The following is a 22,943-nucleotide window of genomic DNA, read 5'->3' on the forward strand; positions in this document are numbered from 1 at the left end:
GTCGCTCTACGGAGGGATCTCCCCCAATTATGCTGGGGACCTGGGGTGGAGGTTGCTGCACAACCGTAGGATTCACTGGTTCACGGGCTCCCGAGACTGCTCTTTCTGTGGCCTCATAGAGTCTGTGGAACATGTCTACGTTTTGTGTTATAGATTGCACACCCTTTTTGATGTTCTGAAGAACCTTTTATTGATGATTTATTTGCACTTCAGTCCCATGCTCCTGATCTATGGACACCCAGTGCGGAGAGGGGAGGGTCAGGATGCCGATCTCCTCGTGAACCTGCTTCTGGGCCTGACGAGATACACCATCAATAGGTCCAGGCAGCAGGCAATCGGGGGGCCATTCATCCTGACTGTCTGCCCCCCTACTGTGGCTATGTTCACGGCCAGGTGTCCCTGGAGAGGGAGCATACGGTGGCTGCAGGCACAGTCAACGCCTTCTGTGCCCATTGGGCACCGCAGGGGCTGAGGTGCGTTATAGACCCCGAAATCACATTTTGATTTGACAAAGTTTCCTTTGTACTTTTTTTTGTTCGGGCTGTTCCCCTTTCCTTTTGGGGAGCTGCCCCTTTTACTTTGTCCTAACGTAATTTAAGTTTGTCTACTTGATTTGCCCTAAAAAAAAGGCTCCCCAGGACTCCATGCAAAAGCTGATACACTTGAGGACCTGTCAAATATTGGCACAGTTTTTGACCCCATAAACATTGGCACACGTGTAAATATTTGAAACATTTCTGTGGACCCAGTGCAAATATTTGATACACTCCTAGGAACTGTTCTGTTGTCAAAAGCCCTACCCAAAAGAAAACTGCCATTTTTGCAGAAAACATTGAGTATGCCACAATAGGAGTCACCTACCAGTGACCTAACAGATACAAAACAATCAAAATTTTAAATACAAATGTGCTTGGAGGACAGTTTGTTTTGGTAAAAGTCGCCATCGTCACAGATGACCATAGGCTGCTCTCCCCTTTGACGGAATCACTCTGCATTACTAACCAGCTCCCAGCTGAGCTAAATCGACCCCAGATCAATATCAGATGAACCTGAAAATTTCCTTAGTGATAAGAATATGCCAAGGTCTTCATCCTTTCACTTATGATTTAGGACACAAGAACATTCATTATTAATTTTGCCTTTTCGAAAATAGTCTGTTCTTCTTTGGTAGCCTAATTATTAACACACATTGGAGGCTCCCTAAATCTATTTCACTCAGGACTGTTACAGGCAGAAAGAACTTTATTTCATTGCTCTTTAATGAATTCAAACTTGGGTCCTAATGCTGCAGGAATAGTGTACTAATCAAGCATGCCACCTAATCCGCTAAAATAAGCTTTTAATTGTCTGCTGTTGTAATTAATTAAATGACATTGTATCAGAGTGATGATCAGGGATGGGGATCCTGTTCAGCTTTAATTACTGTGAATTGACTATGTGATGAATAAAATGAGAAATATGATGTACAACGTCTTTTGTCAACTGGTGTTTATATAGAGGTAATAAAATGAAGGGCTTTGATGGAAATACTTAACTTTAATTAATGAACTGCAAACAGAGCAGGTTGTTCAGAATCAGACACAAGATATGAGCATTCCCTGGTGTTCTTATCACCCAAAGCAGAGATGTGAAATGCATTGACGCGCATGAGCTGTTAGGTTCTAGAAATTAGTTTTGTCAAGGTTATTCAGAAGAGGAACTAGGGTATTGCAGTAAGTTAGGCTCTGGTCTTCTACCATTTAAAAATTCATTCCCAAGATGTGGTATTACTAGCAAAGTTGGCACTTGTCAATCCTACATTGTCTTACAGGAAATAGTGGGTCTCCTCCAACTGTTGGACCAATTTTGACATGGCTTATTGGTTTACTAAACAACTTCAAAAGGCCAAGTAAGAGTCAACGATGTTGGTGTGGGTTTTGAATCACATAAGACCAAACCACATAAAGACAGCAGGTTTTCTTTACCAAGTGGACATTGTAAAACCCCAGTTAATTTATCAACTATTTGACAGCTTTGTAGCCATTTTACTGATACCAGCTATTTATTTTCAGGTTGTTTTGAAACTTGAATTCAAATCTCAGGATTTTGAATTTGGACACATTCTCTGGATCTGTAGTCAAAGCCTCCAAATTATTTGTCTGTAACATAAGCAATACATTTCTACATCCCTAAACTTGAATAAAGCTCAGACAAAAAGGGTAGACAGTTGTCTGAAGACTGTTAAGAGGATATACAGAGTAAATTAGTATAATCTTGAGCAGTTCCTATGGGGCAAGGACCACCACACAAAACTACCATGGCTAGTTTGACAATCTCTCTTAAAAAGCATAAGAAGTTTGGTGCAGAAAGTGGGAACTTCCACAGTATTGCACATAAACATTGAAGGCTCCATATTGAATTCTTGGCACAAACAGAAAATGCTGGAAAATCACAGCAGGTCTAACAGTATATGGAAAGAGAACAGAACTAACATTGAGTCTGGATGATTCTTTGTCATAATCCTTTGGCTGTACTGTGTTAGCTGGGAAGGTGATGATTGCACTACAGTCTGCCTCAGAAAAATGTTCCACATCTAATAGTTGCAATTAGAAAATGCGTGTGTGAATGCTGGAGTGAGCAAGAGTTCAGCTGCAATACCCCACACGGTGAAATAGCTGAACATTGACAAATAAGGCATTTAGTATCCCCTGCTTGGATGAAGATTCAGATGGAACCTGAAGGCAGTGATTCCATCAAAGATTCAGTAGCGAGGGGAGAAGATTGGTAAGAAAGTTAGACTGATGTTTATAACTCAATTGCAAAAATGGTGAGCGTACAGTGTGAATTTTGATGACTTCCATTAGAGAACAGCATTGCTTAGAAAATATTTAACCATTTTAATCTTTCAGAAGTGAACATTAAGACAATAAGAATACAAACACAATTCTTTTCCTCTGACGCTCCATAAAACAGTCTTAAAAACTGTTTCTGTTCCATCACCATGTAAATACCCACTGATGAAAGATTAGAATGTGAATGACAAGTTTTTTTTAAACCTGAGAAACCTCTAGTCTAAAACATTAAAGATAATAACAACATAGAAACAGAATGATTTACAGCACAGAGGAAGCCTTTCAGTCCATCATGTTAGTGGTGGCCAAAAAAAGAAATCTGTGGACTAATTCCACCTTCTAGCTCTTGGTTCACAGCCCTGTAGATTATAGCACTTCAAATGCACATCCAAGTGTTTTTTAAAAACTGTGAGTGTTCCTGCTTCATTCAGCCTCTGGAAGAAGTTACTCAATTCCCCTGTAATCTTACTACCAACTGCCTTAATTCTATGCCCCCTGGATATTGACATTACTTCAAATGGAAATAGATACTTCCTATTCATTTTATCTCTGTTTTCAGGTATCATGCATTTATGAGGGCATTTGTGGGCAATTCCGTGTATTGGTCCATGTTTATACTTGGCAAGGTATTGCAGTGGTTTCCTGTTGTTTTCAGTGGTGCTGGCTGACTAGGAGATTCTCCCATTCTTATTGCTTGTGACTGGCATGTTGGATTTACAGGTTAATAATCAACTTATTTGGCCATGTTATGAATACACCTTCCCACCATGTCATATGACAATTTTTTTGGATAGTTTAACCAGATCCAGGATCAGGCTGCCTGGTCTGTAATTACTGAGGCTATCCTTTTCTCCCTTTGTAAACATTACATTAGCAGTCCTCCAACGTAGAGATGATTAGAAAATGATAGTTAATGCCTCTGATACTTTCATCCTCCTACATGCCATCTAGGCCTGGTTATTTAGCCATTTAAGGATACTGAACACCTTAATATTTCCTCCTGCACTGTTTGTCACATCCAATATTTCACTTAATGTTTGCTTTGCATCTCACTTTTGTGAAACAGATGCAAAGTTTTCATAAGAATTGCTTCAGCTTCCAGCTATAAATACCTTTTTGGTCTCTTGCTGGCACTACTCTTGTTATCTTTTTTCTTTATATACGTATAAAATATATATCTATAAAACAAGCTTGGACTGTCCTTGCAAACTTTTTTGTCTGTGTCCTCACATTGCTTTCTTAATTTGCTTCTTTAATTTTTTCATTTCTTTAAACGAGGTGGTTTGTGATTTTGACATCTAACATAAGCTCTCTTTTGGCCTTACCTTATTCGCTATGCAAGGTGGCTGGGGGGGCAGGGATCAAGGTTTGGGAGTTCCAAACCTGTTTTCAGGGCAACATATTTGTTCTGAACATTCTTTAGCTGCTCACTCATGGCTCTGATACCCTCAAAAAGCTGTTTCCAGTCCATAAAAAACCTCAGTTTCGTAACATTGACCTTCCCTTAAGTTTTCCTCTTGATCTAACTTTACCTTTTCCTATAACTACTCTAAATCTAACTGAATTATCACTAAAATGCTCCCCCACTGATGCCCTTGCCATCTACCAAATTAAGTGAAGCACAAATGAAAGGTCACAACATATTATAGTCCAATGGGTTTATTTGAAATCGTTTTTGGAGTGCTGCTCTATCAGGTGAAGTTCACTTGAGGAAGGAGCAGTTCTCTGAAAGCTTGTAATTTCAGATAGATCTGTTGGATTATAAACCTGGTGCTGTGTGACCTCTCATCTTGTCCACTCTAGTCCAACACTGGCAGTTCCACATCAAAAATTAAATACATAACTGCCCATCTTCTCATTGGACTTGCAAAATTTCAGCCAAAAAAAAATTCACCTACAGGCATCAAGAATTCTTCACCTTTTACACTGAATGTATCCATGTTTATATACTTGAAATGTAAAATTAATAAATGTTCGGGATTTTCCATTCTTTAAAAAAATTGGCAGTGATTAGTCATAATGATAAAAATCCCAGCAAGGAGGACGCAAACAAATAGACAAAAATCAGCCACCACACTGAGTAAACAGGCTTCACTTGGATTGGCCAAAGTCTGAAATCAAACAGCTAATCAATACATAAGGAAAAGCTTGTAGGGCATGAAGGCTGCAGAAAGGGCTGAGATGGAATGGTTGAAGCCTGCAAAAAAAGGGCTTCATTCTTACAACACAAATCCCACAAGTTAGTTAACAATTAAAATTGTTGGAATAAATTGCCTAATTTTCAGTGCGATTTGTCGGCAGCATGTATACTAAAACTGGAACGACAGGGAAGATTAGCATGGCCCCATGCAAGGATGGCACGCAAATTCATAAAGTGTTTCAGTGTGATTTGTTTAAAATAGCACTTACATTTGAGAAACTTTCTCCTGAAATATTCAGTTACTTCATTATGAGATATTGGGAGCAGAGATGCAAGTGCATCAGATCCTTAATGAAAGGGTTAATAATCACACATTCAAAAATCACATAAGCTGCAATGAGGAAAAAAATGGTCTTTATAAGTGTCTTCACACAAAAGCACCAAGGCCTTTAGTCTGAGAGAATTCATTGAATCAGATATTTGGAACTGGAAAAAGGGAATGATATACATAGACACAAATGGGACAATGATAATTTGTAACAATGATGGATTAGGTCAGCTAACATTAGTCTTCAGGCTGATTGGATATTATAATTAAGCAAGCATCAGGTGATTGTGATTGGTTTAATACCAGTACTTTATGAATAATGTAACCGTAATCAATAACTGAGTGGATAAATTCTTCTACTTTGTCATTGTAATTAGCATACACCAAAGAAAAGTGCAGCACAGTAACAAGCCCTACTGCTCTTAACTTGTGCTGATCATGATGCCCTAACTAAATTTAAAAAAAACCTTCTGCCCTTACTTGGTCCTTATCACTATTCCCCTCAATTCATGTATTCATCCAGATGCCTTTTAAATGTTGCTAATGTGCCTGTTTTCGTCACTTCCTATGGCAGCACATTCCAGGTACCCACTACTCTCTGGGTGAAAAACTTAACCCCTTTCGTTTTGAACCTGTGCCCCTCGTTGACACTTCACCCTGGAAAAAAGCCTCTATCCACCCTATCAATGTCAAATTTTATAGACCTCCATCAGATCTCTCCTCAGCCTCCATCTTTCCAATGAAAGTAACCATAATTTATTCAACTGCTCCTCGTTGTCAACACCCCCAAGACCAGGTGACATCCTGGTGAACCCTTTTTGCACTCTAAGCTTCCACTCCCTTGTGGTAGTGTGGTGACCAGAACTGCACTCAATACTCCAAATGTGGTCTAACCAAGGTTGTGTATAGCTGCAACATGGATTTCCCAACTCTTACATGCATGCCTCAGCTGATGAAGACAAGCATGCCATATGCCTTCTTAATCACCTTGGCCATCTGTGTTGCCACTTCTAGGGAACTGTGGATCTTTCTGTACGTTAATGATCTTAAGGGTTGTCATTTATAATTCACACCTAAATTTTATCCTCCAAAATGCATTATTTATGCACAAACTGAAGTGTCATCTCCATGCAATGTTGAGGGAATGCTGCATTGACGGAAGTATTTTAAATGGGATGGAAGTGAAAATACACATCTTTGTCTATAGATTGTCCAATGCCTGTATATTAACTGTACTGGAATTGATCACATTTCCTTGAATGGTAAGCCCTAGTATATATCCTAGAACTTGTCCTTGACCCTTTCCCTCATTTTTCATGCAGATGATCTTTGACTTCATGTTGACACAGTCACCTTTTATGAGGAGGCCAATGGTGCTACTTTTTAACCTTGCATTTGTCCAGATTGACCTCTGCCATTTCTGTGCTCAAGTCTACAATCATATCTATGTCCTATCAGCAACTCCACCAATCTTCATGTCATCTGCAAACTTACTATTCAGAACACCCATATTTTCCTCCAGATCATTTACATATACTACAAACGGTTCGTGTTTTTCTGAATTGTGGGCTCTGGCAAGTTACCAGTACTGACTTGTGATTTTCCAGGGACCGAGCTGTAGCTTGCACATAAAAAACGCTGTTTGAGAAATCTGTGATTTGGTCTGGTGGGTAAAATTGTGATCAATTTAATGGCTGACATTAAAGCCCACAACAATTAATATCAGTACGTATGCTGCATGCAGTATAGGTCATGTTAACCCCACAGGTGATCTTTCTTTTAGATGGAGAAAGTAAAATTAAGGTGTCAGAAGCAAGGTAAAAAGTAGCACCATTGGCCTCCTCATAAAAAGGTGACCGTGTTAACGTGAAGTCAAAGATCATCCATATGAAAAATGAGGAAAATGGTCAAGGACAAGTTCTAGGGTATATGCCAGAACTTAAGTAGTGAAGGAAATTTGATCAACTCCAGTACAGTTAAATGTTGCTAATATACAGGCATTGGACAAAGTGTCCAGATTATAGTTTTTAAGTTTATAGACAAAGATGTGTATTTTCACTTCCATCCCATTTAAAATACTTCCTTTAATGCAGCACTCCCTCAATGTTGCACGGAGATGTCACTTCAGTGTGTGCATAAATTCTGGTTTGCGGCTTGAACCCATAACCATTTCAAGCAATGGAGAGAGTGCAATCTGATCCAGGCTAAACAGAGCTTCAAGTTGGAAAGTCTTGAAGCCTTTTTCTTGGAATGATGGTCCTAGGATAGCAACTAAACAGTGTCAAGATCACTGAATATGCACTGCATACTGAATGTAATTAGCTTAGACATTAGCAGAAAGCATTACTTGTTTAATAGTTGTTACACAATGCAGATCGCAAAAAACATAGGAACATCAGGCTAGAACCATGGACACTCCTGACTCTAATTATGGATCATTTTCCTATTTAATTCCAATGCAGTTTTTGCAATTTACATTTCACTAATCTTTCTTTTCATTAATTCTTTACCTCCCCCTCCACAGCCTGAACACAAGAATGGAATGCAAAATCCTGTTAGTCTTCACCAGCATCCCATTTTTACCTTCAAATTCCAAATACAGAAAATCATAAGAAGTTGTGAATGCTGGAATCTGAAAAAAAACAATGCTGTAAAATTTCAGTACATCTGACAGCATCAACGTAGAAAGAATAGAACTAACATTAGTCTGGATTTCTCTTTGTCACAGCCTTTTAACCTTAATTGTCAAGGGTATAGACTGTCTAGGGAGTATGTGTAGTCTTAAAAATGTGTTGCAATGATGTTCCTCAGCTGAATACAAACACTAGATTTCCAATGTAATGACTTGTGCTTCAAAAAGACAAAGTAACAATGCTCCTCTATTTCCATTCAATGACATTCTTGCTCGAGTTAAGTTTGACTATCCTTGTGATATCCTTGCCTACTGAAGAGAAGTCACATTACTCTTTTAACATTAATTCATTAGTCTCAGCCTTGTTGCTGAATTAGTAAATTTCACCAGAGTCGGCAACTCTGAATCAGCTGTTTGATAGTCTTAATACTGTCCATATTTGCATCCTTCAGGGCCAATGCAAGTAACACTGGTTTGTTTCCAGACTCCTCAGACACGAAAGTCACAAGGTGCTTTGCATAGACATGGATGAGAGGCTGTAAAGAAAAGCACAGATATTAACCGTATAAGTAACTGCAGAACAATAGCTTGGATGTTAAGTAAGTTACAAGAGAAAACTAAAAAGTACATGAGAGATTATCCTACATTGTTAAGAAAATGGCTGATGACTGGTTTGTGAAAAAATAGCCAACAGCACTGATGAAATACCTGTTAGTAATACTGAACAAAGTCACAATATGAGTAAAGCTTCTGAATGGCTGGGGGAAGATAGCAGATTGAAAATCAAATTAAATTTTACTGTGAAGCTATAAAATCTACGAGGATATTGAGAATCTACAACATAAAAAGATTACTTTAATGCCTTTTCATTGCCTCCGAATTAATTTCTACGAATTTCACAATCAAGTTTGTGTTCTTAAATGAATTATCTCTTATCCACTTCCATTAAATACTAGGTGGAAATATTCATTTGAGCTAACTTTACGATTCAAAGTATGGGGCTAGTATCAAAGTCATGGATTCAGTTCTTATATTAACCATTGTGGTGAAATCGCTCAATTGTCTTCCAGTTTTGTCAAATGTTTAGAACATTCAAAAAGTTAATGCATCTTTTTCCTCCTTAGATTTCTAGCATTTCCACTCAGGTTTGTTCCTACAATATTATTTCACATTGTCATTGAGATAGAGGACAAAAAGGTTAATTTAGTCCTTCAAGCTCAAAGACTTCAAATTCTGACTCCACAAAGTCCCTGTCTAATTCCTATAATCTCAATAAATGCCTTTCCAGGTGTCAGGAAACAGAAGTCTTTATGGGTAACATGGACATTTTTTTTGGATATAATATGGCTTTGAATGAGTTTGTGTGTGTTTCAGTTTGCATTTTCATTTTAAACAAAACTGTTTGCATGTGTGGAGATTTTTTGTTTAATTAATCACAATGCAGGCACAGTTTGTAATGTTTACAATGTGAAGACAGACAAGTGTTGAACGAGAACTGGACTGTTGCTTAGCAAGAGAGGCCACTAAATTGGAAAGACCTTTTGATTTTAGTTTTTAAAAACGGATCCAGTAGCAGTTCGAACCAGGTAGCTGGAGAGGAAACAGCTCTCACAGAAACTAACAGAACAAAAGCAGGATAATGGAGTAGGGGAAAGAAAACAAGTCCTAGACGTTAAAGAACAGATTAGATCTAGAAACCAGTGAATGAAAAAGTACCAGAAAGACTGAAGTCAAGTGGACAAAGGAACTGGAAATTGAACAAGGGACTATTCACTGACATTAAAGAAAGGGGCAAAATGAGGTTCCCAGTTGAAGACAGCTGAAAGATGCAGACCTGCTCAAGTTGGTTGGTGAAGTGTCAGATATCTGGAGTAATCTTAAGGTTATCATAAAATCTCTACAGTGAAGACTGATGCAAAATAACTGTGCAATGTGGAAGACACCAATGGGATGCCAGAGCTCCAGGAGTCAGGAAACACAGGTGAGTGTAGTGGCCATCACTAAGGAGAGGGTTCTGGGGAAACTGAAAGGTCTGAAGGTGGATAAAGCACCTGGATCAGATGGACTACACTTCAGGGTTCTAAAAGAGATAGCTGAGGAAATTGTGGAGGCATTGGTGGTGATCTTTCAGGAATCAGTAGAGGCAGGGAGGGTACCAAAGGACTGGAAAGTAGCTAATGTAACACCGCTGTTTAAGAAGGGAGGCAGGCAGCACACGGGAAATTATAGGCCAGTTAGCCTGACTTTGGTCATTAGTAATGAACTCTAAAATCTTGCCAAAGAGGAGATCGCAGAGTACCTGGAAGTACATGATAAAGCAGCACTGAGTCAGCACGGTTTTGTCAAGGGGAGGTCATGTGTGACAAATCTATTAGAGTTCTTTGAGGAGGTAACAAGGAAGTTAGATAAAAGGAGAACCAGTGGACATGATTTATTTAGATTTCCAAAAAGCATTTGACAAGATGTTGCATAGGAGACTGTTAAATAAGTTAAGATCCTGGCAAGCAGAGGATTGGCTGACTGGCAGAAGGCAGAGTCAGGATAAAGAGGTCTTTCTCAGGATGGCAGTTGCTGACTAGTGGTGTGCCTCAGGGGTCAGTGCTAGGACCACAACTTTTCACAATATACATTAATGATTGAAGAAGGAACTGCTAAGTTTGCAGATGACAGAAAGATATATAGAGGGACAGGTAGTACTGAGGAAGCAGGGGGATTGCAAAAGGACTTGGACAGGTTAGAAGAGTGGGCAAAGAAGTGGCAGATGGAATACAAAGTGGAAAAGTGAGAGAACATAGAACACTACAGCACAAACAGGCCCTTCAGCCCACAAGTTGCGCCGATCATATCCGTACCTATCAGGCCTATCTACAACTCTCAATCCCATTAAATCCTATGTACTCATCCAGAAGTCTCTTAAAAGACCCCAACGAGTTAGCCTCTACCGCCACCGACGGCAGCCGATTCCACTCACTCATCACCCTCAGTGAAAAACTTATCCCTGACATCTTCTCTGTACCTGCTCCCCAGCACCTTAAACCTGTGTGTCCTCTTGTAGCGACCATTTCAGCCCTGGGAAATAGCCACCCTATATATACACCTCTCAACATCTTATAAACCTCTATCAGGTCACCTCTCAGCCTTCATCTCTCCAGGGAGAAAAGACAAAGCTCCCTCAACCTCATAAGGCATGCCACCCAATCCAGGCAACATCCTTGTAAGTCTCCTCTGCACCCTCTCAATAGCTTCCACATCCTTCTTGTAGTGAAGTGACCAGAACTGCGCACAGTACTCCAAGTGGGGTCTGACAACAGACTTTGCAGCATGACCTCCCAACTCCTAAACTCAATCCCTCAATTAATGAAGGCTAGTACACCATGCGCCTTCTTGACCACATCCTCCACCTGTGAGACTGATTTAAGAGTCCTATGGACCCGGACCCCAAGGTCTTTCTGCTCCTCAACACTGCTAAGAGTCCTACCCTTGATATTGTACTCCTGGTACAATAGTTTGTAAGGAGGAAGAGAGGCATAGATTATTTTCTAAATGGGAAAATGCGTAGGAAATCAGAAACAAAGGGACTTGAGAGTCATTGTTCAAGATTCTCTCAAGGTTAATGTGCAGATTTAGTCAGTAGCTTGGAAGGCAAATTCAATGTTAGCATTCATGTTGAGAGGGCCAGGATACAAGAACAGGATGTATTTGAGGCGGTATAAGGTTCTGGTTAGACACCATTTGGAGTACTGTGAGCAGTTTTGGACACCATATCTAAGAAAGGATGTGCTGACCTTGGAAGGGGTCCAGAGGGGGTTCACAAGAATGATTCCCAGAATGAAGAGCTTGTTGTATGAGGAATGGTTGAGGACTCTGGGTCTGTACTTGTTGGAGTTTAGAAGGATGAGGCGGAATCTTATTGAAACTTACAGGATACTGCGAGGCCTGGAAAGAGTGGACGTGGAGACGATATTTCCACTAGTGGAAAAAAACTAGAACCTCAGGCTAAAGGGACGATACTTTAAAACAGGTAATGAGGAATTTCTTCAGCCAAAGAGAGAGTGGTAAATCTGTTGGACTCTTCGCCGCAGAAGGCTGTAGAGGCCAGGTCATTGAGTATCTTTAAGACAGAGATTGATAGGTTTTTGATTAATAATGGGATCAGGGGTTATGGGGTAAAGGCAGGAGAATGGGGATGAGAAAAATATCAACCACGATTGAATAGTGGAACAGACTCGATGGGCCGATGGCCTAATTCTGCTCTTACATCTTATGACCACAGTTGGCCTGTTCGTCTAGAGACTGTGTACTGACCAAGAACAATATAGTACAAAAAATAATTTGTAACTTGTATTATCCTCAAGTCCACATATATTTGTGAAGATACAAGTGGGGTGGAGTATTATAGCAAACTTTTAATGTTTAATAAATGTTTTTATTAAAAGCTGATTGGTAGTCCATAAAACTATAAAATTTCTACTGTGCAAAAAGCCATCTGGCCCATCAAGTCTGCACCAACCCACCAAAAGAGCACACCACCCAGGCTCTTCCCTCTGCCCTATCCCTGTCACCTTGTGCATTTACCATGGCCAATCCACCTAACCTACACATCTTTGGATTGTGGGAAGAAACTGGAGCACCCAGAGGAAACTCATGCAGCACACCTTCATTCTCCTATGTGTTTAACTAGCTTCCTCTTACATGCAAATTCATCACAACCACTCTCCGGGTCAAGAAGTCCCTTTTGGATGAATTGGAGACTAAATTATGGGCAATGGGCCCTTAAAAGAAAACTTAATGTCTTAGGCCTGTTCATTTCAATGTACAATATCTTAATTTTATTTGCACAATTGAACACTATCTTAAAGGGGCCAGTGTGACACCTTTACAATCACTGTGCTGCCTTACCCATGAACAACCCAATGGAAACATTGTTTGTGATACCACTTTTTGGTCTCTCCTGTAAGTGGAAACATCATCTTGATGTCTATTCCATCAAACCAAATCATAATCTTAAATATCTCAATTAGGTCACCCTTCACTTTTCTAAAGAAGAGAGCTCCAGCCTGGTCAATTTATCCTGATAGGCTCTGTAAATCTTTTGTTATACCTTCTTCAGTACCTCTACAACATTTCTTCCCATTGGGCAATAGAACTGTGCAGAGTATTCTAAGGACTATTTTAATCAGCCCAAAATCCCTATCAAGTGCAGTCTCACTAATAACACCAAAAGGCTTGTGCACATCTCGATCTCTTAACAATCTTCTTACCTCATCCTTTCCCATTAAGATCTTCGTGCTAAATGTAGGTTTGCTGATCTCATTTCCCACTCTGTGAGGCGTCAAAGAGATCAATGTTCCCATTTTGCCATACTGTGTTACCATCACAAAGATATAATCATTGAACACTGTGCACACAACTTCTGTCAGGCTTCCATCAACAGTTTCTGCAGCCTGCTTGGACCGAATAATACTTTCTGCAGCCATTCACGTCCTCTCAGATTGACAATTGCCAATCGATCCAAATACACAGACTTAAGAGTCACTATACTCACAGTCTTTATCTAAAAGAAAAAGAAAATAAAATCTCATTCCAAGATGACAAATAGTTCCTAATTCAATCTCATCTCATTCACAATATAAAGTTTGCACATTTTAAATCTGAAGGTTTAAATGTCAACAAAGATTGACAAAGAAGTTGATAAAGGAGGGTAGGAGAAGCTATGAAGCTGGGCTAGCACTTAATATAAAAAAGGATAGCAAGAGTTTTTATAAATATATAAAAAGGAAGAGGCTGGCTAGGGTGAACGTTGGTCCTTTAGAGGATGAGAAAGGGGACCTAGTGGTAGGGGATGGGGATATGGCTAAGGTCTTGAATAACTTTTTTGTTTCTGTCTTCACGGAGGAGGACGTGAATAATTTGCCGGGTGTTAGCGATGGAAAGGTGGTAGGACTGGAGGGTCTTAATGACATTACTGTTACTAGAGAGGTGGTGCTCGACAGACTGGAGGGGCTGATTGTGGACAAGTCCCCAGGACCGGATGGAATGCATCCGAGGGTTCTGAAAGAAATGGCGGAGGTTATAGTGGATGCCTTGATGGTTATTTTCCAGACGTCGCTGGATTCCGGGGAAGTGCCGGAAGATTGGAAAACGGCTAATGTTACGCCGTTGTTTAAGAAGGGTGCCAGGCAAAAGGCGGGGAATTATAGGCCGGTTAGTTTAACGTCTGTGGTAGGTAAAATGTTAGAATCCGTCATTAAGGAGGAAATTGCGAGGCATCTTGAAGGGAATTGCTTGATAGGGCAGACGCAACACGGTTTCATTAAAGGGAAGTCGTGTTTGACAAATTTACTGGAGTTCTATGAGGATGTGTCTAGGGCAGTGGATAGAGGAGAGCCGGTGGATGTGGTCTTTCTGGATTTTCAGAAGGCGTTTGACAAGGTACCTCACAAGAGGTTATTGCAGAAGGTCAGGGGACATGGAGTTGGGGGTAGGGTGTTAGCATGGATAGAGGATTGGTTGTCAAATAGGAGGCAGAGAGTGGGGGTTAATGGGTGCTATTCGGATTGGCGGTTGGTGACTAGTGGGGTGCCCCAGGGGTCGGTGCTGGGGCCTCAGCTATTTACCATTTATATAGATGATCTGGAGGAGGGAACCGAGTGTAGGGTGTCGAAATTTGCTGATGACACCAAGATTGGGGGAAGGGCAAATTGTGCGGAGGGTGTGGAGAGTCTGCAGAAGGATCTAGATAGGCTGGGTGAATGGGCCAGGAAATGGCAAATGGAATTTAATGTTGGCAAGTGTGAGGTGGTCCACTTTGGTAGGAAGAATGGTAGGAAGGACTATTACTTACGTGGCGAAAAACTGCAGCAGGCGACGGTGCAGAGGGACCTCGGGGTCCTTGTGCATGAGTCGCAAAAACCCGGCTTGCAGGTGCAGCAGGTGGTCAGGAAAGCGAATGGGATGCTGGCCTTCATAGCGAGGGGGATTGAATATAAAAGTAGGGAGGTCTTGCTGCAGCTGTATAGGGCATTGATGAGGCCGCAGCTGGAGTACTGTGTGCAGTTTTGGGCGCCGCACCTGCGCAAGGATATTTTGGCCTTGGAGGGAGTGCAGAGGAGGTTTACTAGACTGATACCGGAGTTGAGGAGGTTGAGCTATGAGGAGAGGCTGAATAAACTAGGCTTGTACTCGTTAGAGTTTAGAAGAATGAGGGGAGATCTCATTGAGACGTATAAGATGATGAATGGGATGGATAGGATAGAGGTGGAGAGACTCTTCCCGCTCAAAAAAGACAGTAGGACTAGGGGGTACAGCCTCAAGATAGAGGGGAGGCGGTTTAGAACGGAGTTGAGGAGGAACTTCTTCACTCAAAGGGTGGTGAATCTCTGGAATTCTCTGCCCGTTGAAGTGGTGGAGGCTGCCTCGCTAAATATTTTTAAGAAGCGGGTTGATGGGTTTTTGATAAGAGAGGGGATTAAGGGTTATGGGGAGAGGGCGGGAAAGTGGAACTGAGCCACGACAGATCAGCCATGATCTTATTGAATGGCGGGGCAGGCTCGAAGGGCTAGATGGCCTACTCCTGCTCCTATTTCTTATGTTCTTATGAAATAATCACAGGATGCCTCTGGCTGGGTGGCAAATAACAATTTTATGGTGCAAAAAAAATGCATATTTTGGCTCTGGAAGTTAGTCCTCTGGTAACAAGCTTGTTATTTTACACATAATGCAGGCTGTCTGCCTCTTGCTTGCCACAGTTTGTGAAGCCACGATCCATCCTTAAAGTTACAAAGACAATCTCCAAATGGACTGAGCAAACTGAAATCCATTCCTAGCTTGGCTCCAAAAAATCCAATTCATGGTCCCCACAAGACACACAAACAAGATTCATGCTCACAAGATAAGGCATTGTACCCATCTTGGGCTTGATCTTAGCCAAAAAAGAGCAATAATGTGGAACCATGGAGCAGCATGGTGGCACAGTGGTTAGCCCTGCTGCCTCAGAGTGCCAGGGACCATGGTTCAATTCTAGTCTCAGGTCACTGTCTGTGTGGAGTTTGCACATTCTCCTTGTGTCTTTGTAGGTTTCCTCCTGTGCTCTGGTTTTCTCCCACATCCAAAGATGTTCAGGTTGGGTTGGCTGGCCATATAAATTGTCCCTAGTGACAGGGGGATTAGCAGGGTAAATATGTGGAATGACAGGAATAGGGCCTGGGTAGAACTATGGTTGGTGCAGACTCAATGGGCCAAATGGCCTCCTTCTGCATTGTAGGGATTCTATGATCCTTTCCAAAGACTTGAGCATGAAATAAGCTGTCATTTCCAGTGCAGTATTGAGCCAATGTTGTACTGTCAAGGGTGCCACCCTTCGGATGAGGTATTAAAACAAGATACCTCAAATGGATGCAAATAATCCACACTAATTTGAAGAGTAACTGTTGTCCTCCGTCAGTACCACTAAAAACAAATTAGGACATTATCGTATCAACATTTGTGGGAAATTGTTGACAAATTACAACATGACCACAGCTGAGTGGGACAGGTATTTTCTGTTTTTCAAAGAAACGCTTGATTAATCGTAATCTGTTTTGCGACATCCCAGGTTATTAAAATACGAAAGAAATACTTTAAAAAGTTTTCTCTTTCTTAAAGCGGAAAGTTCTGAAACATCTTACTCGAAAGATGAATCAGTGTTTTTCCTATTGATAGCCCTGTTTGGTGCGTTTCCAGAATGTTCCGTTCGAATTCCCTTTACGTGGACGAGATGCTATGAATGCTGCTGCCAGCGGACCGCCCATTCCCAAACTTCTTACAGCCTCATTTTGCCTACCTACCGATCGACAAGAACTAAAACACAATCATTCCCGACTGAAATTCCACGCCAGCACCCAGGTCTCACCGCAGGCCTGTACTCACCAGTCATTGACGGTTCCTAAGGCCAATCACTCGCCAGACAAGTTGCGCATGCTCACTATGAAATCAGCCCATCTATTATAACGCGCATGCTCACTACAAAGCCGGTCCTCCGGCCACGCTGCGCACGCTCACTATAATGTGGTGATGCCGGGTGTTGGACTGGGGTGGACAAGATGGGAGGTCCCACGGTAACAGGTTATATATAGTCCAACAGGTTTCTTTGAAATGCTCACTGTGAAACCAGCTCTTCTGGCACGCTGCGCACGCTCACTATGAAACCGGCACTTCGGCCACGCTGCGCACGCTCACTGTGAAACAAGCTCATCGATCATAACGCGCATGTTCATTATGAAAGGGGCGCTGGTTCACATTGCGCATGCTCAGAAAATCAAGCGGGCACCCACCTCCGCGCGCTCAACTGTCAACCTGATGCATCGTCCGGTGCAAGCATGCTCTGTTCACATTCCCGCCTTCTGCACATTATGAATAACAAGCGTCTATGAATTTGACACGAAGCTACGTAAGGGAATAACAGCGCAAGTAAGTAAAACTTGGTCACATATGTGGTTATTAAGGAGCGTCTTAAAGGAAGAGCGAGAATTACAGAAGAGGAGGTTTAGGTTGGGAATTCTAGAGATTAAGATCTTGGCAGCGAAAGGCCTGGCTGCTAATAGTGTAGGGATTGACAACGGGAGAGTACACATATCTAGAAGGCAGGCTTATGTGGTTGGGGAAGTCTGCAGAGACAAGGAGGGGAGCCATGGAGGCATTTGATTTTGTATTTTTTAATGAGAGAACATTGTGGTACAAATAACTTTAGATTCTTGGAGTCCGGAAGGCCATTCCGACGGAAGGTTGTGTGACTTGCAGATTGGACAAGCTGCTAAAGTCCAGTAGCTTCTGCACCTCTTTGGTATCTAGGTCCACCTCAATCATCTCCTGATCCAGAGCAGAAACCTCTGAGACATAGTTATCCCTCCTCTTCCGCTCTTCTAACTGCAGTTTGATGGAGATGCCTTGGACGGGCCCACGCTGAATATGCTTCATTAAGTGTGTCACATACCCTGCAATTTGAAAACAAGACGAATTTTAAATCAAGGCATTGCTGGACCAGGAGCCAGTGTAGGCCAGTATCAGGGTTGATAAATGAACGTGACTTGGTGCAAATTAGGATAGAGCTGAAAGTTTTGCATGAGTTCAAGTTTATGGATGACGAGAGGATAGTCAGGAATGCCCTAAATGTTTGCATCTAAAGGTAACAAGATGGGTTACCTCTTTGTCCTGATTCCATTTTTTTTGAGTTCCCCAACCCTTTTCATCTTTACAGATTTTTTTTGTCTCGGGTAGATAACCAATTCTTCAGACATATTCATGTATATTTGCTTGGACCACTTGAACAGTGGATCAGGTGCTCAGATTTGAGGTATCCATCCATTCCAACGGGGCTGGTGGGGGAGCTTAAGAGCAACAGTTGGACAACTAACGGAAGTCAAAATGCTGTTTATGAGGGTTAGTACACAACCCCTGCTAGGCTGCATGCCACACCAAGAGGAGTGTAGGTAGGGGAAACTAGTATCCACAATTTTCCAACTCTCATTTATAGCTCTTAAGTGGTTGATGTGCACACCAGTAGCCATACCCCAGGATCTCAACTTGGCAGTTGTGAAAAACAAAGTGAGGGGCTCAAGATTTTTTTTATTCATTCATGGGACATGGGTGTCGCTGGCTGGCCAGCATTTATTGCCCATTCCTAGTTGCCCTTGAGAAAATGATGGTGAGCTGTCTTCTTGAATTGCTGCAGTCCATGCTCTGTGGCTTGACCCACAATGCTGTTGGGAAGGGAATTCCAGGATTTTGATCCAGCGACTGTGAAGGAATGGCAATATATTTCCAAGTCAGGAGGGTGAGTGGCTTGAAGGGGAACTTGCAGGTGGTGGTGTTGCCATTTATCTGTTGCCCTTGTCCTTCTACATGGAAGTAGTCATGGGTTTGGTGGCGGTGTATATAAGGATCTTTAGTGAATTGCTGCAGTGCATCTTGTAGATAGCACACACTGCTGCCACTGACCATCAGTGGTAGAAGGATTGAATGTTAGTAGATGTAGTGCCAATCAAATGGGTTGCTTGTCCTGGATGATGTCAAGCTTCTTGAGTGTTGTTGGAACTGCACCCATCCAGGCAAGTGGGGAGTATTCCATCACACTCCTGACTTGTACTCTGTAGATGGTGGCTAGGTTCTGGGGAGTCAGGATATGAGTTACTTGCTGCAGCATTCCGAGCCTCTGACCTGCCCTTGTAGCCACTGTGTTTATGTGGTGAGTCCAGTTGAATTTCTGGTCAATGGTAATCGCAAGGATGTTGATAGTAGTGGTTACATCATTGAATGTTAAGGAGCAGTGGTTAGAGTGTCTCTTATTGGTGATCGCCACATTTGTGTGGCGGGAATGTTATTTGCCACTTGTCAGCCCCAGCCTGGATATTGTCCAGACCTTGTTGCATTTGAACATGGACTGCTTCAGTATCTGAGAAGTCATGAACGGCGCTGAATATTGTGCGATCATTGGCTAACACCCTGTTGTGATTTAAAATCTCAGATACTTTCGACCAGTTTGCTTACTCCAATGTTTTACCCTGGTGCCCTTATTTGCAAGATGGACAAAGGACAAACACAAGTAAAGATTCAACAAGTTTATTAACAATAACACTACTAACCCTTAAATTACCCACATAAAACAAGAGGATACCCCAGATTCAAATATGTTACCCGCAAAGATGGTTTGGTTAAAACTGTAGGCTCGATTCTCCGAGTCCCTCTGGTCTGTCGTCACAAAGGTGAATCTTGATGGCAGCTTATTCCTTCCTTTCTTTCTTTCTTTCTTTCTTCCTTCCTTCCTTCTCTGGTCAGTCTTCTGAATGGTCAAGGGTCGCCTCCTTCATCGAGTCTTCGCTCCTGGTGTCTGAAAAATGTGTCCCCTGCCTGCTTGCCTTTCCAGAAACTTCTCTGGCTTCCGGCCAATGAGGTCCGGGGGGGGGGTTCCAATACCCAGTGGGTTTCTTGATGTCTGCCTGACAGGACACCAGAGTCCGCCCCCAGGCGTCCATCTCCATGCTGTTGCTTACATGTAACCTGTTATCAGATTAAGTCAACTTCAGGAACTCGTGGTGACCGATTCTTCTGACCCAATCTGGGCTTCTAACAATAGGCCAGTGCAATTCAACGGGGTGCAATGATCTCCTGCTAAGTATTAGTAGGGTGCAACAACCTTTGATGGGAGATTGATGAATCAGGCCCAGACAGGTTTGTGTATTGTACGATTGGCCTGCCTGAGGTTTGACTGTGTTTGATTTTTAATATGCCCAATTCTTTAATTTAGGATTCCAATTTTATCAGCCTTAAAACTAGGCCATGTTTATATTACAACCCCCACTTCTGACCTTATGACGAATGGAAGGTCATTGATGAAGCAGCTGAAGATTGTTGGGTCTAGGACACTATCATGAGGGACTGCTGCAGAGATGACATGGAGCTGAGATGACTGGCCCTCCACATCCACAACCATCTTCCTGTATACCAGGTATGACTCCAACCAGTGGAGAGTTTACCCCCTGATATCCATTGTTTTCAGTTTTGCTAGGGCTCCTTGATGCCACACTCAGTCGAATGTGGCCTTGATGTCAAGGGCTGTCACTCTCACCTCACCTCTGGAATTCAGCTCTTTTATGTTTGAACCAAGGCTGTAACGAGGTCAGGAGCGAGTGACCCTGGCAAAACCCAAAGTGGGCATCACTGAGCAGGTTATTGCTGAGCAGGTGCTGCTTGATAGCACTGTTGGTGACCCTTTCTGTCACTTCACTGATGATTGAGAGTAGACTGGCTGGTAATTGGCTGGGTTGGATTTGTCCTACTTTTTGTGTACAGGACATACCTGGGCAATTTTCCACATTGTTGGATAGATGCCAATGTTGTAACTGTACTGGAGGAGCTTTGCTAGGGGAATGGCAAGTTCTGGAGCACAAGTCTTCAATACTATTGCCAGAATTTTATCAGGGCTCATTGCCTTTGCAGTATCCAGTGCCTCCAGCTGTTTCTTTAGATCTTGCGGGTCGAACCAGTTAAACAAACTTAAATTACGTTCAGACAAAGAAAAAGGGGGCAGCTCCCAAAAAGGAGGGGGAACGGCCCGAACGGAAACAAAAAGTACAAAGGAAACTTAAGACAAGTCAAATCAAAATGTGATTATCGGGGTCTATAAGGCACCTCAGCCCCTGCGGTGCCCAACGGGCACGGAAGGCCTCGACTGTGCCCGCAGACACTGCGTGCTCCCTCTCCAGGGAGTCCCGGCCGCGAACGTAGCCGCGGTAGAGGGGCAGGCAGTTGGGACGGACGGCCCCGTCGATCGCCCGCTGTCTGGACCTGTTGATGGCGTGTTTCGCCAGGCCCAGGAGCAGGTTCACGAGGAGATCGGCATCCCGACCCTCCCCTCTCCGTACCGGGTGTCCGTAGATCAGGAGCGTGGGACTGAAATGCAAACCAAACATCGATAAAAGGTTCTTCAGAAAATCAAAAAGGGAGTGCAGTCTATAACACAAAACGTAGATGTGGTCCATGGATTCCACAAGGCCACAGAAAGAGCAGTCTCGGGAGCCCGCGAACCAGTGAATCCTACTGTTATGCGGAACTGCCGCGTGCAGCATCCTTCACCCCAGGTCCCCGAGGTAATTGGGGGAGATCCCTCTGTAGAGGGACCTCCATCGGGGACCTCCGCCGCCCGGCGGCAACAAGGCCCGCCAAGGTGTGTCCGGGCGACGGGCGAAGACGCGGTAGTGGAAGGTGTGCAGCAGCAGCCCGTACAGGAAATGCCTCCGCGCGCTGGAAAAAGGCACGGAGGTCATTTCCGCGAGGCGGCTCGCGCTGTGGGGCACCTGACCCGGGGAGGGGGGTCTCGGCTTCGGGCCAATGTGAAATTCCGTCCGAATAGGGGAACGCTCGGACGGGATCCCACCGCACGCCCGAGCTGCCTTGAGCTCGTGTGTGCTTTCGGGGCCGAGCACGACCGTCCTGAGGTCTTGGATGGCTTTGGCCGCGCGCCGGACGGCCTCCCCCGCGTGCTCAGCCAGCACGCGAGGGTTCATCCAGCCCGCTCCTCCGCCGTCCAGCACGTCCCCGATCCTGGTCACCCCGGCGTCCACAGCCTCCCTCTCCGTCAGCCACCTGAAGTTATACGGCTGGAGGTGCGGATTCCTGAGCAACGGCTCTCGCACGAGAGCCACTACTCCTGACGGGGGAGAACTGCGTCACGAGGCGACTGCGTTCCAGACGGTGAGGAGGTCCTGGTAAAAGACGGGCAGCTCCTGCAACGAGGTCGGAACGCGCCCCAGATTGATGTGCAGGAGCTGCACGTCGTAATTGAGGCCGCGCCACTGGCGGAAGAAATACGTGGCCAGGGCACACCATCGTGGAGGAGGCTCGACGTAAAGGTATCTCTGCAGGGTCTGGAGGCGGAAGGTCGCTATCTGCGTGCAGACCAGCTGTTTCTTTATGTCACGTAGAGTGAATCAAATTGGCTGGAGACTGGCATCAGAGATGCTGGGGTCATCTGGAGGAGGCCAAGATGGATCATTCACTTGGCACTACTGGCTGAAGATTGCTGCCAGATTGCTTATCTTTTTGCATTGATGTGCTGGGCCTCTCCATCATTTGAGGGTGGGGATACTTATGGAGCTACCTCCTCCAGTGAGTTGTTTAATTGTCCACCTCCATTCTCGACTGGACGTAGAAGGACTGCAGAGTTTAGACCTGATCCGCTGGTTGTAGGATCGCTTAGCTCTGTCTATCATTTGCTGTTTTTGCCATTTGATTTGCAAGTAATCCTGTTTGGTAGCTTCACCTCATTTTTAGGTATGTCTGGTGCTGATCCTGGCATGCCCTCCTGCACTCTCCATTTGATTAGTGTGTGGGGGCATCGCCACTTCTAAGTGCACAAGGATGTGAATGTGGGGGTATGATTATTAAATACACAGATGAAGCAAATATTGGTGATGTTGTAAATAGTGAGGGGGAAAGCCTTAGATTATAGACAGGCTGGTTAGATGGACAGTGGCAAAT

At 43.3% G+C, this 22,943-nt stretch overlaps 2 protein-coding genes and 1 non-coding gene across 4 annotated transcripts; 1 reads left to right on the forward strand and 2 right to left on the reverse strand.

Annotated features, from left to right (window-relative positions):
• Positions 1–5,115: 5,115 nt before the first annotated feature.
• On the forward strand, positions 5,116–5,220 carry LOC145355216 (U6 spliceosomal RNA). Its single transcript, XR_013888943.1, has one exon. It is a non-coding gene; the product is annotated as a U6 spliceosomal RNA (small nuclear RNA).
• A 2,171-nt stretch (positions 5,221–7,391) lies between these two features.
• Positions 7,392–17,132, reverse strand: psmg3 (proteasome (prosome, macropain) assembly chaperone 3). Of its 2 annotated transcripts, none has more exons than XM_080206091.1 (3): positions 16,839–17,132; positions 13,193–13,485; positions 7,392–8,467 (listed from the first exon to the last, which is right to left on the reverse strand). In XM_080206091.1, the coding sequence occupies exons 2-3, from the start codon at positions 13,406–13,408 to the stop codon at positions 8,315–8,317; spliced, it is 369 nt and encodes a 122-aa protein (XP_080062217.1). In that variant the 5' UTR covers positions 13,409–13,485; positions 16,839–17,132; the 3' UTR covers positions 7,392–8,314. The 2 variants fall into 2 exon arrangements, with proteins under 2 accessions (XP_080062217.1, XP_080062216.1); XM_080206090.1 differs by lacking the exon at positions 16,839–17,132 and adding an exon at positions 16,757–16,838.
• A 522-nt stretch (positions 17,133–17,654) lies between these two features.
• LOC145355180 (small ribosomal subunit protein eS17-like) lies at positions 17,655–21,970 on the reverse strand. Its single transcript, XM_080207093.1, has 2 exons — positions 21,841–21,970; positions 17,655–17,902 (listed from the first exon to the last, which is right to left on the reverse strand). The coding sequence occupies exons 1-2, from the start codon at positions 21,968–21,970 to the stop codon at positions 17,655–17,657; spliced, it is 378 nt and encodes a 125-aa protein (XP_080063219.1).
• Positions 21,971–22,943: the final 973 nt, after the last annotated feature.

The sequence above is a fragment of the Carcharhinus amblyrhynchos genome, chromosome 18 (assembly GCF_965287045.1).
Source record: "Carcharhinus amblyrhynchos chromosome 18, sCarAmb.v2.hapA, whole genome shotgun sequence".
Classification (NCBI taxonomy): Eukaryota; Metazoa; Chordata; class Chondrichthyes; order Carcharhiniformes; family Carcharhinidae; genus Carcharhinus; species Carcharhinus amblyrhynchos.